General features: G+C 35.6%; 1 protein-coding gene across 3 annotated transcripts in view; it reads right to left on the bottom strand.

Annotated features, from left to right (window-relative positions):
* Positions 1–18879, bottom strand: part of KLHL8 (kelch like family member 8) — a 53519-nt gene that overhangs the window by 12357 nt on the left and 22283 nt on the right. For 2 of the 3 annotated variants that reach the window (XM_024764191.1, XM_024764192.1), the window contains exons 2-4: positions 15356–15728; positions 4063–4611; positions 3473–3659 (exon numbers count right to left, since the gene is read on the bottom strand). In XM_024764191.1, the coding sequence (XP_024619959.1) occupies positions 3473–3659; positions 4063–4611; positions 15356–15568 (949 nt within the window). In that variant the 5' untranslated portion in view covers positions 15569–15728. The remainder of the gene's footprint in view (positions 1–3472; positions 3660–4062; positions 4612–15355; positions 15729–18879) is intronic. The other variant, XM_024764193.1, reaches the window with a different exon arrangement.

The following is an 18879-nucleotide window of genomic DNA, read 5'->3' as shown; positions in this document are numbered from 1 at the left end:
AAAATCTAATTTTCTTTTTTTGCCCCTCATTTGAACTTTTCAAAGACTAGAATACATCAGTTATCTCAGCTTGTTAACATTCCACTATAATACGGTTGAGTTCCTCACCCACCCTGAAAAATTGCTCTTGCTAGTAAGGTCATGACAAAATCCAACAAACTCATAAAGTTAATTTCTGACTGAATACAATTACAACATTTGATATACTGATCACCCTAGTTTTTTTGGAAACTCCTTAACTCTTGATTTCCATAATATCAAAGTCTCCTTTTGTCTCCAATCATTTCTCTCTTTTCTATGTTTTCTGTTTCATTCTCAGCCTACTTCTCACATACTTCATGCTTACACAGGAAAAGGTCAATCCCTTTACTTAAAATTCCATCTGTATCATAATGCCTTCCAATCTACACTTCTAAGCCACATTTCCACTTGATGTCCCAGAGGCACCTCAAACCCATCATAAAAGATCTCCCTTCCTCACCCACCTAAAGACCTTCGTCCTTCCCTGAGGTATCCTTTCTCTCCCTCGCTATTGCCACAGCCACTGTTAGTTCAGGTCCTCATCAGCTATTACTGCAAAACCTTGTTCTCTCTTATCACTTAGTACTCTTTTGCTTTCAGACTGTCAACTGAATAATCTAATTAAAAGGCTCTTTCAACAGCTTTTCATTACCTGTATCAGTAGTTCTTAAAAATTTTACTGAATGCCAGTAAATTGTACATTTAAAAATGATTAAAATGGCGATTTTTATGGTATACGTGTTTTACCACAATTTTTCTTAACAAATCAAAACTTTATTCTGGGGACTTCCCTGGTGGCGCAGTGGTTAAGACGCCATGCTCCCAATGCAGGAGGCCCGGGTTCGAACCCTGGTCAGGGAACTAGATCCCACATGCTGCAACTAAAAGATCCTGCATGCCTCAACAAGATCCCGTGCGCTACAACTAAGACCCGACTCAGCCAAATTAAAAAAAAAGGAAAAAAAAACCACCTTTATTCTGATTCAGAATCACCAGAGGAGCTATTTTATAAAACACAGATTGCTGGGCCTGACCCCTCCCCCACCAAGAGTTTGGTTCAGTTGGTTTGGGGTAGGTCCAAAATTTTGAATTTTTAAAAACTTCCCAAGTGAATGCTCATGCTGCTGGTCAAGAGGCCACCACTTGCTTCACACTATGAGAACCACTGCACTACAGGATAAAGCCTTAGTAGAGCATAAAGGCCTTGCATTGTCCAACGCGATTTTCTCCCTGTCTTTCCCTTAATGTTTAAGCTCCTGCATCACCCATATAGTGATCATCCTCAATGTTCTGGTAACAACTTTTGGTAACTCTCATTCATGTAACATACAGTATTGAAATGATCTATGCTGATATCTGTCACCAGAGTCTAAGCGAGATTAAGACAGTGTGTTAAGCGTTTATGCACTAATAAAGACGAGTACAGTGCCTGGCGTGTACTAAACATTCAATAAATGTAAAATAAACTGAATACCCTTTTCTCTAACTGGCACCCAGAAAAACATCTATTTATTATTCAAAACTAAGACTGGGGGTTATTTTCCCTATAAAACCTTTTCTGTCCCTTCCAAAGTAAAAATAACCACTCTTTTTGCTTCCCACTATACCTTTTGATTATATCAACGTACCTTTAATACTTTATGGCATTTACTTATTCATATGTCTATTTCTCTAGATCAGACTGAAAGTTCTCTCAAAATAGGAACGGCTGTAGTCTATTTGTGTGTTTACATTTCTAATGCCTAACCCAGAACCCGGCACATAGTAGGCACTTAATATATGTTTGCTGAATGACTACATACATGAATGACCAGAACTGCCTGTGCTATCTTTTCCAACCAATTCAATGTTTTAAGTCAGAGAAATTTAAAGTTGAAAGAGATTTTAAAGATCCTGCAGTCAAAATTATTTATAAACTGAAGCCTTCAGAGATTAAGAAATCTGCCCCAAATTACAGATGCTTTATGGCACAGCTGTATGTAATCATTACATACAGAATGTATGTACATTACATATGTATGTACATTTACATGTACATATGTACAATTACAATGTATGTACATTACATTACCAGAATGTAATCCCAATTATTGATTAGATTTTATTTAAGTGGACCCTAATATTTCAGCTACATAGGTCACCTAGGGACATGACATGGAAGGAAAAAAATTAAAATGAAGTAAAAAGATCACAACACAAATCCTTTCTCCACTGTTCTGTGTAGCCTTGGGCATCCTTTCACTCTCTTTGATTCTTAGCTTCCTCATCCATAAAATGGAATAACACCACCTTTCTCACAATAAGGATCAGATCCTTCACTAAAACCTACTTCATAAAGTTCTTGCAATCATGTAAGAGATCATGTATATGAGGGTCTAATACATTTGGCATATAACCTAGACTGCCAAAATCTTTGAATTCAAGTCTGAATCTGAAGAATTAAATACCTTGACTTCTTGAAACAGGATTCACAACTAAAAAAATCTACACTTCAAAAATTTAATCTTGAAACCAACCTATAAAAGAAAAATAAGCCATTCTTTTCATGTTAAACTAGTTAGAAGAACTACTTCTTCATAGGCAGATCTACAACATTCAAATTTTCTTTATGCTATCTAGATAAAGTCCCACTATTCATTACCATGTACTGCCTTTTGTTGTTTTTAGGCTATTCCACAGAACTCTTTTTTTAATAACCACATTAGGTCACAGCAGATGTACAGGAAGTCTGTGTTCAGAGTACTGATTCCAGACTTCACCGACCACATTTATTCTCCCTTATCCCACAAATATATTCTTTTTAAAGAGTAACATAAGTGAACATAAAACTATTTTCTTGGGAAAACATGAAAGTCTGTAAATTATGGCAAATAAAGGCGAAACTGCATGCCTCCTCAAGTATAAGAACTTTATATTCTAAGAGTTTAATGCGGTCTGTTATACTATTAACATTAGATGTATTAAGTACCTTTCTTTTGATGTGATAAAATGCAAAAACAAATATTTAAATATGCAGTATATGTTAAGCTCCATGTTTGGTACCAGGGATACAAAGTTATTAAGATGCTTACCTGTCTCTGAAGGGGTCAAAACATGTCAAATAAATTTCAATGCAACATAGTAAAATGTGAAAAGCAAGTGTCATTTAAGCAAAAATGACAGAGGATCTAATTCTGCCTAGAAGAATCAAAAAGACCCCCAAAGAAAAGATATTTCAGCAGGCTCTTCAGAGTGTGTAAGTCTTGTTACAGCTTTAAAAAAAATTGGCTTATTGGTAAAACTATCTGAAATCATGCACAGTAAGAATTCATATATAACCTTACTTGCCAATTATTACTTTAAGACAATCAGATACTAATCATCTTACAATTAGGTTTTGGCAAACATAACCACCCCTCAAATACAACAAAATTCCTTAGAGCAGAGTTGATAAAATGAGTAATTTAATTACCAGCAGTATGTTTCCTTGGGGTAGTCCGAATGGAGTATTCAAAGTCAGGTACTGCTCTGCTACTCAAGTGAAGGTGGTAATTTCTTGCTTCATCCAATAAATCTCTACATTTTAGATTTTGTTTGACAATCTGTTCTTTTGCCACAACACCCATAAGAAAATCAACCGGCAACAGCGGCAAACGAACCTAAGATTGTGAATAGTTGTAGATATAAAATTTAAGTTGCAATCGGACAGTTCATTCTCTACTTTCACTGCAGCATGTTCTCTTTTAAAAACTCATTTACCTTCTAAAATCTGAATGAAGCTCAATGTGCCAAGTCCTAAAGCAATTTCCAGTACTGGTCTGTACTAATGATATCTCAAAGGGATTTTTAAAATATTCAGGTTAAAAAGCAAGTAATGATCTTTCTAATTCAAATAAAACACATTCAGACTTATCCTTAAATGGTTTAGTAAGTAGGAAAGAGTCAAAGCCATTTCCACATCATATTACATCAATGGATAATCTATACTTTTTATGATAAATGGGACATGCTGATTTGCTTCCATATCATTTCATTTCTATACACAATCTTATTCATCCCTACCTGTGCAAGTGTTTCATCCAACCATTTGGAATGATGCTGAGGATTGGCAAGAAGCCACTTGATGGCTGCACTATAGACCTGCTTTTCATTCTCAATATTTAGATCACTGGAGGACAAAAGCTTATGGAGATGCTGGGGTGACACACTTACAAAGTCTTCACACTCCACCACTTCAGGAAAATGCTCACAGGCATACTGATCCGCCATGTCCATTAAGTCTATTCGATTGTGACTTTCTGCAAAGGCTCTTACTGCCAGACAATTGGAGGGATGAAAATGTAACTTCATGTATTCACAACAAGCTCTAGCCACCAGTTCAACCTGTAGAATACAGGCTGCATATAAGAGAGGCTGGACATTGTCAACAGTCAAAGTGAGTCGTGAAGAATAGACAAACTTTACCAAGTCTTCTATTGCATCACCATCAAAATCTCTGATCTCAATCAGTGTTTGCTTGGCTTCAGCCATTTCAGAGAGAAACATAGCTCTGAAGTAGGGAATAACACAAGCCAATACCAGTTTGTGACAAGAGATTAGCTTTGAGCCAACCTGTTCAAAACAAAACAAAGAGAGACTCAGTTTAATATCAAAATTAGCCTGAGATCAGCATTGAGTACATGCTGTATAGCAGGGATAAAAACTCCAGACAAGTTTAGTGTATTTGTTTTAACAATGTAATCCTCTGTCACTTACTTTCAATCTAGGCCAATTTCTTAAGGTCAGGCAATTTTCTTCTTCCAAGTTAGAGTCAAATCTTTTATACATGTATCTATAATGTATTATACCATAAATTATGATTTTTCTGTATTATCTCACATTTCAGAAGCATTTTGTGAATTAATGAGGCTAATAGCAAACATCACCTAGCACTTACTATGTATCAGGCACTATACTTTCTTTTGGTCTAAGAGTTCCTTCTTTTTTTCCAATTTTATTGATGTACAATGTTGTATAAGTTTAAGGTATGCAACATTATGATTTGATATATGTATATATTGTGAAACGATTAGCACAGTTTTAGTAAGCTATTCATCACCTCATATAATTACAAATTTTTTTCTTTCTCTTGAGAACTTTTAAGATCTACTCTCTTAGCAACTTTCAAATATACAACACAATATTGTTAACTACAGTTATCGTGTCAGGCAACAGTTATTGTGTCAGGCACTATTCTAAGTGCTTTTCATATATTAACTCACTCGATTGTCCCAATGCCCCTATGAGTCAATACTATTATTATCCACAATTTACCAGTGAGAAAATTGAAGCAGAGTAAACAAATCAATGTTAGTATTTACTATGAGCTTGACTGAAGTTTTTTCATTTCCTATTTAAATCATTTTGAAATGATATTTTATAGAAATGTAATAACACTGAAATCTCACCACTTTGTTGAAAAATTAGATTGCTTCCAATAGTCTGCCATTACAAACACAGTAGTGAACTTTGTTGTAGGAGAATCTTTGTTTACATTCTCTATTATTTCCTAGAGATAAATTCCTAAAAATAGAAATGCTGTTTCAAAGGATAAGTACAATTTGGATACATACTACTAAGTTGTCCATTTCTGATCCGCTTACAATATTTGTGCCATATTCTGAATGTTATCTTAAGAAAAATCTGCCAATTCAATGTATGAAATATCTCATTGTTTTAGTTTACTTGTTACTAATATGATTGAATCATTCATAAATTTTGGACTACACTTATTTCTTCTAAGAACTCTATGACTTTTCTCATTTGTAAGAACTCCTCAGACATTTAGAATATTAGTCATTTGTCATATATACATTTCAAAACTTCTGTTTTATAAGTATGCTTCAAAATTTTATTCACTTCCTATGGACTTTTATATAATCCAATCAATCTTTTTCCTTATGACTTCTGCCTTAGGTGCTATGTTTGAAATGGGAATCATTCTAACAGTCCATAAATATTTACAGGTATTTTTTCTAGTTTTATGTTTTTCACAAATCTATTTCCATCTGGAAGTTTTTGGTACTGAGAAGACAGATATCTTTTTTTATTGATGTATAGTTGCTGTACAATATTATATGTTACAGTTGTACAATATACTGATTCACAATTTTTAAAGGTTATACTCCATTTACAGTTATTATAAAACATTGGCTATATTCCCTGTGTTGTACAATATATCCTTGTACCTTATTTTATACATATAGTTTGTACCTCTTACTCATCTTATTTTGAACACAGTAGTTATCCAGTTTTCCCAGCACTTTATGTTAAATAATCAATGAGTACAAGTAATAGGATAGTAGTGTTTTAGCAATTATCCTGTTTCCATGTAACATTTTGATTATGTAATACACTTATAGTTGTGTTTCATTATTTGGGAACTAATTTTAAAATAAGAACTCCTAAAGAAAAAGGCCTGAGGAATGTTACAATGTATAAAAGGTTTTGCTTATAAATGCCCCTTACCCAGCTTTTTTCACTAATGTAGAGTAAGAATGAATATCACTTATTTCAACAAGTACAAGATGATTGTTTCTGTTGGTTATACTATATTTACTTTGTTAAAATAATTTAGAAGGCAGGATTTAGAGTCTACTGAGATTCAAGTTGTAAACTATACTACAGCAGGAAGCTTGGCATGTTCTCAAATTCACGTTAGCCCTAAAATGGGATCTGAAAGCTGATATTAAACATTTAAAAAATAGTCTAAAAATATCTTTTTTTTTTTTTTGATCATCTGCACTGGCCACCACTGAGATTTAGTTTCTATGTAAATATCTGTAAATCTCACATGACGTAAACCTGCTCAATTAAACAACTTACAAAGACTCTATTACATAATAGTACTATAAAATAAGGTACTACAGATGCGGCCAGAAAGGCGGCCGCCCCCTTGCCTGTCACGCACTGCACGTACATTGGGAAACTGGTGCTAAACCATTCGTAGATGACTGCTTCTGGGTCGGGGTTTTATAGGTAGCAGAGGAGCTCCCTCGCTGCAATCTACTGAAAGTCAGCCCTCGACACAAAGTTGTTGTTTTTTTTTAGTATTTTTTTTTTAGGAAAAGAAAGTACTACAATTTTCAGATAAACATCATTTTTACAATGCCTCCTCATCCAAGCTGTACAAATCAATGGCCCTCAAGCTATTTTCATGTTGTTTATAAGGCTCTGTCCCTCTGTAACTTTAATTTGATTCAAATAAACTAAAACATGTATATTTAATATACACACATACACACAAAATCATACCCTTATGCACCCTTTTAGAATAAATACCCATCTTCTAAATAAGAAAATTTTAACATTCAGATATATTCACAAATTTGGGGGAGAAAGTTTATAAACTGTTAATTCCCAGTTAAGGCCCTCATACTGTTTAATGATAAAATGCAGATTTATTCTTGTATGAGAATAAATTCTCGTTGCCTAAAATCCTTTGGTAGGAGTGACAGTGATTTAAAATGCTTCCTTAATCCCCTTGGACAATTTAAAGTTACCGTTATGGACTACGGCTGGTAGCAGCAGTGTTTTCAGTTTTGTGCTGAATTCTGGGAACATTGCTTTTGATTGGAATAAAGGAATTGATACTTGGATGTTAGAGTTCTACAATGGCTGGACATTTTCTTTTGTTTTCTAAGTTTTGTGAATGTGGGGCTAATGCAAACTAACCTTTTTGTAAAAATAAATAAATACACAGCTTAACTTTAAAAAGATCTTTGAGCCTTATATATGAAATAGGAACATCAAAAAATTGGGGCTTGGCCTCTTGCCTTCCAAGATGGCCCACACTCTGTCTATGGAGTGTGTATCTCCCTGAATAAACCTTTCACTTTACTATGTCTTGCTCTTGAATCCTTGCCTGCACAAAGCCAAGAACCCACACTTGGCAGCCATCCCAGGGACTCAGACATGACTTGGGATGTGACCATCCTCTCTCACCCCACTCTCTTTCCTGCAACATCTTTCCTGGCACCCAATGTGGGGCCTCAAAGGCCATAATCTCGATCCGCCTATTGGGCTATGGCTCCCCTCTGAAGGGTGGCTGGGACTTATCCTGAGCCATGTAGATTCAAGTAGCCCGTTAAGTGGCAGCTGACGTTGCCTGCAGGATCTGGCAGAGACCAGTTCTCTGGCCATGAAGAAGCGCACTGAGGCCAAGGCTTTTCCCACTCAGTCTTTCTCATTCTCCTATTGCTCTATGTCTGGACTTGAAAAGATCCACCCAGACGACCACCAAACATCCAAATTAAGACTGCGCGGCAAGTAACTGACAACTTGGTTGGGTCTAAAGAACTCCTTCCAAGGGGCTTATCTGGTGGCGCAGTGGTTGAGAATCTGCCTGCCAATGCAGGGGACACGGGTTCGAGCCCTGGTCTGGGAGGATCCCACATGACACAGAGCAACTAGGCCCGTGAGCCACAACTACTGAGCCCGTGCGTCTGGAGCCTGTGCTCCAAAACAGGAGAGGCCGCGACAGTGAGAGGCCCGCACACCGCGATGAAGAGTGGCCCTCGCTTGCCGCAACTAGAGAAAGCCCTCGCAGAGAAACGAAGACCCAGCATAGCCAAAAATAAAATAAATAAGTTAAAAAAAACTGGGCTTTTATGCATTTATTAACTTTCCTTTGACACTATGCAGTCTCATATTCTTAAGAGTTTATTTCTAAATTTTTCTTCTCTGGTACATAAATATAAGTATCAATTACCAAAAATATTTTATCAGAAATTTTAAAATGAAAGAAATCGAAGTCTAAAGACTAGATGTTTAAAACTGGGTGAGGGCTTCCCTGGTGGCGCAGTGGTTGAGAGTCCGCCTGCCAATGCAGGGGACGCGGGTTCATGCCCCAGTCTGGGAAGGTCCCACATGCCGCGGAGTGGCTGGGCCCGTGAGCCATGGCCGCTGAGCTTGCGCGTCCGGAGCCTGTGCTCCGCAACGGGAGAGGCCACAACAGTGAGAGGCCCGCGTACCGCAAAAAAAAAAAAAAAAAAACACTGGGTGAAAAATACACAAACTACAAAATATTAGACATTATTATACCATTTAAAATGATATAAATACTACAGCATATGTCCTTGATACTAGGGAATTTTCTAATTTACATTTTTATTAGATAAGTGAACATATGAATAATTCAAGATGCTCGGGGAAAAGAAAACACGTCAAGCTTAAACCCAAGTAGTGAAATATGTTGAATATCAACATTAACATAATGATCCTTTATTTTTTAACAAAAGCTTGAAATACAAACCGCTAATCCAAACCTTGAGTAACTGTCCATGGATTAGCCAATAGGAATCAAAATACAATGAAACAGGGACTTCCCTGGTGGCACAGTGGTTAAGAATCCACCTGCCAATGCAGGGGACATGGGTTCGAGCTCTGGTCTGGGAAGATTCCACATGCCGCGGAGCAACTAAGCCCATGCGCCACAACTACTGAGCCTACACTCTAGAGCCCACTAGCCACAACTACTGAATCTTGTGCACCTAGAGCCCATGCTCCGCAACAAGAGAAGCCACTGCAATGAGAAGCCCGCACACCAAAACGAAGAGTAGCCCCCGCTCACTGCAACTAGAGAAAGCCTGCGTGCAGCAATGAAGACCCAACACAGCCATAAATAAATAAATTTATATATATATAAAAAATTCCATTAACTATCAGCCCTGACTTTCAAAAGGAACCTATCTATTATCTTACATTAAAGGTCACTTACTTTTCAAGTTTTCTTTTTTCCCCTCAACTACAATATATATTTAAAGTGTAAAATCAAGAAAGTACAGAAAAATATAAGGGAAAAAATTTACTCACAATTCAACAAATACTGTCAACCTGTTGGCATATTTCCTTTTAACTTTTTCCCATGCATTTTGAAACATAATAGACTGTCCTGAACTTTGTCACCTTTTCCTAAGTTTCTGAAAACTTTCAACTCTTCATGCTTATTCTACACAGTGGATGTAACACAGTTTATTTATTCTGATATCAGCCATTAAGACAACTTTTCCATATTTTAAATATAAACAGTATCTTAGAACAGGAAGTTTTTTCAACATTTCAGAAGACTTCCTTGAGATAAAATCTGAAAAGCAGAATTAATGAGTCAATAAATATAAGCTTTTTACAGCTCTTGATACATACAGCCAAACCATCCATGAAAAACAAGGAATGAATTTACATATCCATCAGCAGTGTTTGAGAATAATCCCTTCATCAAAATTTCAAAGCAATAAATAATGTTCAATATGTTGATAACTGAACAATTTTTCAATTGATTTAATTTTTACTTCTTTGACATTTTTAGTACTTTAAAAAATCTGGCTATCCCATGAACTATTCTTTTGCAAACTGTTGTTCTTACATAGATTTACTTCATTTCTAAGTATTAATTGTATAATCCCATTACCATGGATTGTTGAAAACAAACATACTAAAATTTTTTAAATCATTAAAAACTAAAGTATATATCAGGTTGAAATGTTTACAATTATGTCACTTAACAGTAACTCAAGCTAAATGTTTGAGACCGATATTGAAATAAAAGTGTAGAAAACACATAGAACAGAAATGAAGACTGGAGGGAAAAAAGCCTATATAACCAAGTCTCCTTTTATGTACATTTATAAGTTGTATTCTAATTTTTCAGTTTAAGCCCTTGTAATTTTGCCCTTTTATCTCAATTAGCTACTCTTTTTCAATAATCCACCAATTTTATTCAGTCAGAGTAGCCATAAACATGTTTAATTGCCAGGTCAAGAAGGGGTTAAATGTATAAGACTCAATGTCTTGGCTTGTAGTGAATTACCATATCACAATGTCTAGTCACATTCACTGTTCTACAATCTTATCTCACTACATTTACTTTAAAAACCTACACAATGAAAACAATAACTTTTAGGTAGCATTTTGGGAGTCAAATAAACAAGGATCTATGGATATAAATACTCAAATATCCCTTCTTCTGAGTAACATTAAAAATAAAATCAAAATACTGACTTACTATTTGAATGGACAAAAGTAGAAGTGATCATTTTATTAGACTTCTTAACACAGAATGCTTAAGTGTTAAATATAAAATCACTTTCTTTTTTTTTTTTAACATCTTTATTGGGGTATAATTGTTTTACAATGGTGTGTTAGTTTCTGCTTTATAACAAAGTGAATCAGTTATACATATACATATGTTCCCATATCTCTTCCCTCTTGCATCTCCCTCCCTCCCACCCTCCCTATCCCACCCCTCCAGGCGGTCACAAAGCACCGAGCTGATATCCCTGTGCTATGCGGCTGCTTCCTACTAGCTATCTACCTGACGTTTGTCTCGGGCTTCCCTGGTGGCGCAGTGGTTAAGAATCTGCCTGCCAATGCAGGGGACATGGGTTCAAGCCCTGGTCCAGGAAGATCCCACATGCCGCAGAGCAACTAAGCTCATGCACCACAACTACTGAGCCTGTGCTCTAGAACCCACGAGCCACAACTACTGAAGCCTGTGCACCTAGAGCCTGTGCTCCACAACAAGAGAAGCCACCGCCATGAGAAGCCCGCACACCACAACAAAGAGTAGCCCCCGCTCACCGCAGCTAGAGAAAGCTGGCGTGCAGCAACGAAGACACAACACAGCCAAAAATAAATAAATTTGTATTTTTAAAAAATCACTTTCTCCTTTATCATTTCTCTTTTATTAGATTATGCCTGCTCTCCGGTCATGAGTTAACTGCTACATTTATAAGGATAACAATTTTATCATTTCTACCTCTTGGAAGTATACTACTATAATGCAGTTCAAATACTTTGTTTCTCTGCAATCTTTCAGAGCACTTATTCTTACCTGATCAGTTGAAAGTTTTGACAGCCAATAATTATAATACTTAGAGTCTTGAACGTGTTCATTAGAATCCTATAAATACTTGTTTAAAAAAAAAAAATCACAGAAACGTGCACTTTCAAAAAAAGGCCAAACAACATGACTGAAACATAATCAGTGATGGCATCAAGAGGTGATGTAAAAAAAAAAAAAGTAAAAAAAAAAAAAAAAAAAAAAAAAAAAGAGGTGATGTAAGGGATTGTCCTCCTCTAATAATCTCTATCAACTTCTTGAGGTAAAATTAACTATGATCTTTAACAAGGATAATGACATTTCCTCAAACTACATAAAACATAAATAAAAGCATCTTTGTAGATGCTAGTCTTGTTGATCTATGATGTATAATTTAAGCATTATGAGAGCTATGCATTACCCCTTTCAAGACAATTTCCCTCTGCCTTTTCCGCACCAAACTGTTGCCCTTAAGAATCTTCCCTCATACATAACTTTAGAGCTGCCACTAGATATACTGTTCTAAAATATTTTCACTAATAAATACATAATAATATATAAACAAGTTTTACCTTTCCCTGGAATGACCTCAAGATTATATATAATCTCCTATGTGAAGCCTTTCCAATCACCTCTCAGACATAGCTAACAGATCCTCTCCTATGCTTCCATAAAAATATCATAAAATGACAATCACTAAATTGTATTTTAGTTAGCTGTGTATGTGCCTATCTCCAGCTAAATTTCAAACTCCCTCAATGCAAGTACAGCACATTATTCAGATTTATTTATACTCTCCATATACTAGGGTAAGACCTTAGTAAATATCTGTTAAATGAGTTTGTTTTTCCAATATCAGTGCTCACTTTGGAATTTAAAAACACACTAATGGCCTTACATATGAACAATAAAACCAGTTTTGATAAGTGTCTTTCTAAAATGCTTGTCCTAAAAGCAATAATGATCTAATGAAGCATACTAATAAAAAAAGGAGATGAATATATCAAAGTATAATCCTCAAGGTTATATGAATGTAAAAAGTGAAGTTTGTATTGAACAGAGCATTGTAAACTACCCATAATCCTGCTTGGTTTAGTTGTTCTGTGACAGTTAAATTCTGAAAGTTTAAGAAATGCTGAATTAGAATTAAGAAACAAATCCAATAACAGACCTGCTAAAAGATTAAGCTACAGTTCTTTCTAATAATAAGAATATACTGTAGCAGCATTATCTAATACTTTTGGAACAACAAGAATAGTACACATAATGATCCTAACAGCTGATTATTTATTATTATGTACTGAGCACTGTTATAAGGACTTCACATGTTATCAATTCACTTATTCCTCACAAAAACCTAATCGTCATCATAATTTTACAGTTGAAAAAGTAAAAATGATAGCTCCTTTAAATTAGTAAAGTTTCTCATTGCTAAATGACTTCTATCACTGCTTCAAACACAGTAATTTTGGGTTACCACCATATTCTTTTTTTTCCCACCATAGATTCTTCTGAGGCTTTCACTTCAACCTATTGCTGAAGTTACCCAATAAACAAAGAAAAGTTATGAGATTAGTTATCACTTGCCCTAAAATGGCTGTATCCTTACTTTTCACTTAAGAAAGTTTACATGCAGTAGCTAGTAAAAATTATTCTAAGATCCAATTATAAAATGTATACAATCAATAATATTCTATTTAATTATTTTCCAACATATACTGATATGATGAACTGATAATTTATTAAATTCAAATAATCTATTTTACATTTTTATTTTTGTCAAATCCAGTGTGGGTCACTGAATTTCACACTTGCGTTGAAAATTAGAACAATGGCATTAAACATAATATACTATACAGATCAGGTGTTCTACACCTACAGTTTAGGTCTTCCTTCATTAAAATTTATACATGGCTAAATTTCACATAAAGCTAGTAAAATTATTTAATAGTTTTCTTCTCAATATCTTAGTGTCCTTACATATTTGTAGGTCCTAATTAAAAGTTTAAGTAAAGAGAATGTAGGTCATTTATTTACAGTATAACACTATACTCCTGGACATTCTGGGCCTAAAACTCAGAATTTATGCATTCAGTTTACAGACTTTTGCTGAGTGTCCCTGATCTGATTCTCTAAGGGTGTCCTCAATCCCCACAACTCTGAGCTCTAAGAACCTGGCTGATCAGGAGCAGAAAGCAAAATCTAAAAGATCCCATAATGGCAAATCTCATGTGGAAAATGCTGCATGTATACACATAAATCCTCAAAAAAATTTAATATTACACTGAGAGATAAGAATAGTAAGAAGTACTTTAAATGAGCTATGAGAAACAATTAGAACACAGGCTCTTCAACACCGCTTTATCAATTTTCCAACTTTATTAAAACTGTCCTTTGTAGCAGAGCAACATGATCATATAGGCCTTAGACAAAGTTTACTAAAGACTTTTTCATCCAAGTCTAAAAAACACTCTACTTCACTGTCAGGTAAAAATAAACAATCTCACTTAAAGACGGTAATATTGAAATAGAGATTAAATTACAGGCATATCTTGGAGATACTGCAGGTTCAGTTCCAGACCACTGCAATAAAGCAAATATCTCAAAAAAGCAAGTCACATGAATTTTTTGGTTTCCCGGTGCATATAAATGTTTAGACTAAAAAACGCTAACCATCACCTGACAACTCAGGGCTGCCACAAACCTTCAATTTGTTTAAAACAAACAAACAAACAAACAAAAAACACATTATCTGAGAAACACAATAAAGCAAAAAAGTGCAGAAAAACAAGATATGCTTATACCAGAATAGGAACACACAGTTAAACACTAGTGCAGTTACATATACAACCAAGAATTCTGACTTCTAACCAACATCAAGAGTAAGTGAATACATCAAGTTGGTTTTTTTTTTTGGCTGCGCCAGGCAGCATGCAGGATCTTAGTTCCCTGACCAGGGATCAAACCCATGTCCCCTGCAATGGAAGCATGGAGTCCTAACCACCAGACCACTAGGGAATTCCCAACATCAAGATTTTTTAATTCACAAGTTAAAAGCTAATTCCCTGGCGGTCCAGTGGTTAGGACTCCACGCTTTCACTGAGGAGGGTGCAGGTTCAATCCCTGGTCAGGGGACTTAGATCCCGCAAGCCGTACAGTGCAGCCAAAGGAAAAAAAAAAGCTTATCTGGTCAACAGCAATTTATCCATTTCACAAATAATAACTATTTGTTGTTTTAGGGCTCCAGAACTTTCAGAAGTGAAACTAAGAAATAGTGAATATCAACATTTAATTAGTATAATAATTTTATCTTATGCTAGGTTCCCTTTACTTACCCTCCCTTATGTCCCTTCCCCTTCAATGTAATAAAGGGTTGAAACTAAAACCGTTCTGACTATAATAAGTAAAGCACCAAAAATTTGCCTTGCGTGGTTATGGAAACCTTTATTTTATATAATACACTGAAGAGGTTGAGGAAAGAAAAAAAGACAGTCTCACCTTCAATGTGATATCACAGAGTTCTCCATTTTCATAAAACTGAAGAAGAGAACCATGAAAATCTTTCCAAGCTTCATTTGCTTCAAAGATAAAGGAGTCTTCTCCATCACCATCACCAAATGAAGATCTGTTCTTTATTTGCTGGTGCTGTTGCCTCTTCCCCTTTGTGAAGCGATTCCTAGCTTGTTTTGCATTCACAGATTCTGAAGCCATTTGTAACACTCTTCTTTTAATACAGCTCTCTTCTCAAACATCCCATTTATTCTTTTGTAAAGGACGGGGAAAAGGTTGATGGGGAGAAGGTAGATGCAGTCCACTAAACTTCAGACATTTTTCAAAACGTACTCAACTGCCATTGTCCAGTTAGCTGAGACTGAAAAAAAATAACAACACACACATAAAACAACCACTCAAAAACTGATTACTAGAAATTATAGTTTACCAATACCATATATGTAAAATGACCATATAAATCACTGTTGAAAGAGGAACAGGTGACTTTGTACTTTTACACTAAATGTCACATAAGCCACCTCAGCTAATTGTATCAGTGAAGGGACTCCTTTAAAATCTAATTGGAAAATTGTGGGAAGATGGTGGAGTAGAAGCACAAGGAATCTGTCTCCCCACATAGACAACAACTGCACTGACAGAATCTGTCTGATGTAACTGATTTGAAACTCTGGAGTCTGCTAAAGGATTACAACTTCCAGAAGATTTAGTAGGTAAATTACAGTTGACTTTGGTCAATTTCAGCTCTGTGTACAGTAGCAGCTGACCACGCTCAGCCATGTGGCAAGCAGCTGTGCATGTGTTTCTGGAGCAGCTTGCACAGAGTTTGCAGAAGCCACAGTAGGCAAGAAGGACTCTACCCTCTGAATATCAGGGATCTCTCCTCTGATTGCTCACTACTGTTTCTGATCACAGAAGTGCAGACAAAGAGGTGGCCAGCCACTGTTATTGCACCTCCTCCCACTGTTGCAGGCCCCTCCCTCTCATCTGAAGTGACTTCCAGGATATTTTAAAGGCTGGTGCCCTTTACCGCTGCATTTTTCACTATTTCCCCTTTTGGAAGTAAGACACTAAAGACTAAGACATTAAAAAACAACTGCATATACAAGGAAAATCAGAAAGTGACCATGCATGCCCAGGAAAAGGCTCAGAAAAGACCTGAGAAGACTTTAAGTTTAAACCTCAAGCTGATCTTCATCATAAAGACAGCCCACAACAATTAAAAAAAAAAAAAAAAAAAGCCAAACAACAAAAAAAAACAAGAAGCCTTAAGGAATAGGGAAAAATCTGATTTTCAGAGTTACCACATTATTAGACTCAAACATCTAGTATTTAACAACCAAAAAAATCACAAGGCATACAAAGAAACAGAAAAGTATGGCCTATTAAATGGGAAAAATAAATCAACAGAAACTGTCGCTGTCTAGTAAAAATGCTATTAGTTCTTTTTCAAAGACTTTAAAAAGACTGTCTTGAAGATGCTCAAAGAACTAAAGGAAGATGTGAACAAAGTCATTTGTGTTAACAAAATGGAACTATCAATAGAGAAACAGAAAACCTAAAAAGGAACCACAGAGAGATTCTGGAACTGTAATATTAATAACTGAAATTAAAAATTCATTAGAGGGGGGCTTCCCTGGTGGCACAGTGGTTAAGAATCCGCCTGCCAATGCAGGGGACACAGGTTCAAGCCCTGGTCTGGGAAGATCTCACATGTCATGGAGCAACTAAGCCTGTGCACCACAACTACTGAGCCTACGCTCTAGAGCCCACTAGCCACAACTACTGAAGCCCACACGCCTAGAGCCGGTGCTCCGCAACAAGAGAAGCCACCGCAATGAGATGCCCATGCACCACAACAAAATGTAGACCCCACTCGCCACAACTAGAGAAAGCCCACGTGCAGCAATGAAGACCCAATGCAGCCAAAAATAAATAAATAAATGTAAAAAAAATCATTAGGGGGATTTGAAGGCAGATCTGGGCAGGTAGAAAAAAGATTTAGCAAAGTTGAAGCTAAGACAATGAAAATTATCAAGTCTGACAAAGACTGAAGAAACATAAACAGCACCTAAGGGACCCGTGGGACACCATCAAACAGATCAACATACGTATCATGAGAGTCCTAGAAGGATAAAAGACAGAGAAGGGGGCAGAGAGAATATCTGAAGAAATACTGGCTGAAAACTTCCCAAATTTAATGAAAGACATGAACATAAACATCCAAGAGACTCCAAAAAATATGACCTCAAAGAGACCCACACCAAGACATATTATAACCAAACTTCCAAAAAGCTAAAGAGAGAATCTTGAAAACAAGAAGAGAAGTGAATCATCACATACCAGTGATCTCAATAAGATTATCAGCAGATTTCTCATCAGAAACTTTGGAGGCCAAAAGACAATGGGCGGATATGTTAAAAGTACTAAAAGACAAAATGTGTCAATGAAGGATCTATATCCAGAAAAACTGTCCTCACAAAAGTGAGGGAGAAAGTAAGACACACCCAGATAAACAAAAGCTGAGGGAGTTCATGATCACTAGACCTGGTCTGCAACTCAAGGGAGACCTACAAGATGAAAGGGATGAAAGAACACTAGACAGTAATTTAAAGCTATATGAATATAAAAGTAAATACATGGGTAAGTAGAAAAGCTAGTATTATTGTAACAGTGGTTTGTAACTGTACTTTTTATATTTGAGAGACAAATACATTTTTAAAGAATTATTAATGTAAAAAGCTAGTTTTACTGTAATTTTGCTTTGTTACACCAAATCACGTTTCCTACATAATTTAGAATACTTAAAATAATAAGTAAAAAATAGAACTTAAATAAAATTTAAATTAAACAATTTTAATAATTTGAATTTTTAGTTCATGTTTTTAGGCACACAATGTATAAAGATGCAATTTTGTGACATCAACAACTGAAAAGAGTAGAGATGAAACTGTAAAGAAGCAGACTTTCTGTCTGTTATTGAAGCTAAGCTAGTATAAATTCAAATTAGAGTATTATAATTTTAGGATGTTAAATGTAATCCTCATGATAACCACAAAGAAAATGCCTATAGAGTATACACATAAGAAAATAAGAAAGGAACTTAAACATTTCACTACCAAAAAAGATCAACTAAACACAAAAGAAGACAGTAATACAGGAAATGAGGCTCAAAAAGCTCTAAGGCACATAGGAAACAAATAGCACAATACCAGAAATAAGTCCTTCCTAATCAGTAATTACTACAAACATCAATGAATTAAACACTCCAATCAAAAGACAGAGATTGGCAGAATGAATAAAAACACATGATCCAATTATATGCTGTCTACACAAGACTCATTTGAGATCCAAAAACACAAACAGGTTGAAATGAAAAGGATTGAAAAAAATATTCCATGCAAACAGTAACCAAAAAAAGAGCCAAAGTGGCTACACTAGTATCAGACAAAAATAAGATTTTAAATAAAAAATATTACAAGAAACAAAAAAGGACAGTATATATTAATAAA

This window comes from Neophocaena asiaeorientalis, unplaced genomic scaffold (assembly GCF_003031525.2).
Source record: "Neophocaena asiaeorientalis asiaeorientalis breed wild unplaced genomic scaffold, Neophocaena_asiaeorientalis_V1.1 scaffold296, whole genome shotgun sequence".
NCBI classification, from domain to species: domain Eukaryota; kingdom Metazoa; phylum Chordata; class Mammalia; order Artiodactyla; family Phocoenidae; genus Neophocaena; species Neophocaena asiaeorientalis.
The sequence above is the reverse complement of the archived record's forward strand: the minus strand, read 5'-3'. Positions and strand labels throughout refer to the sequence as shown.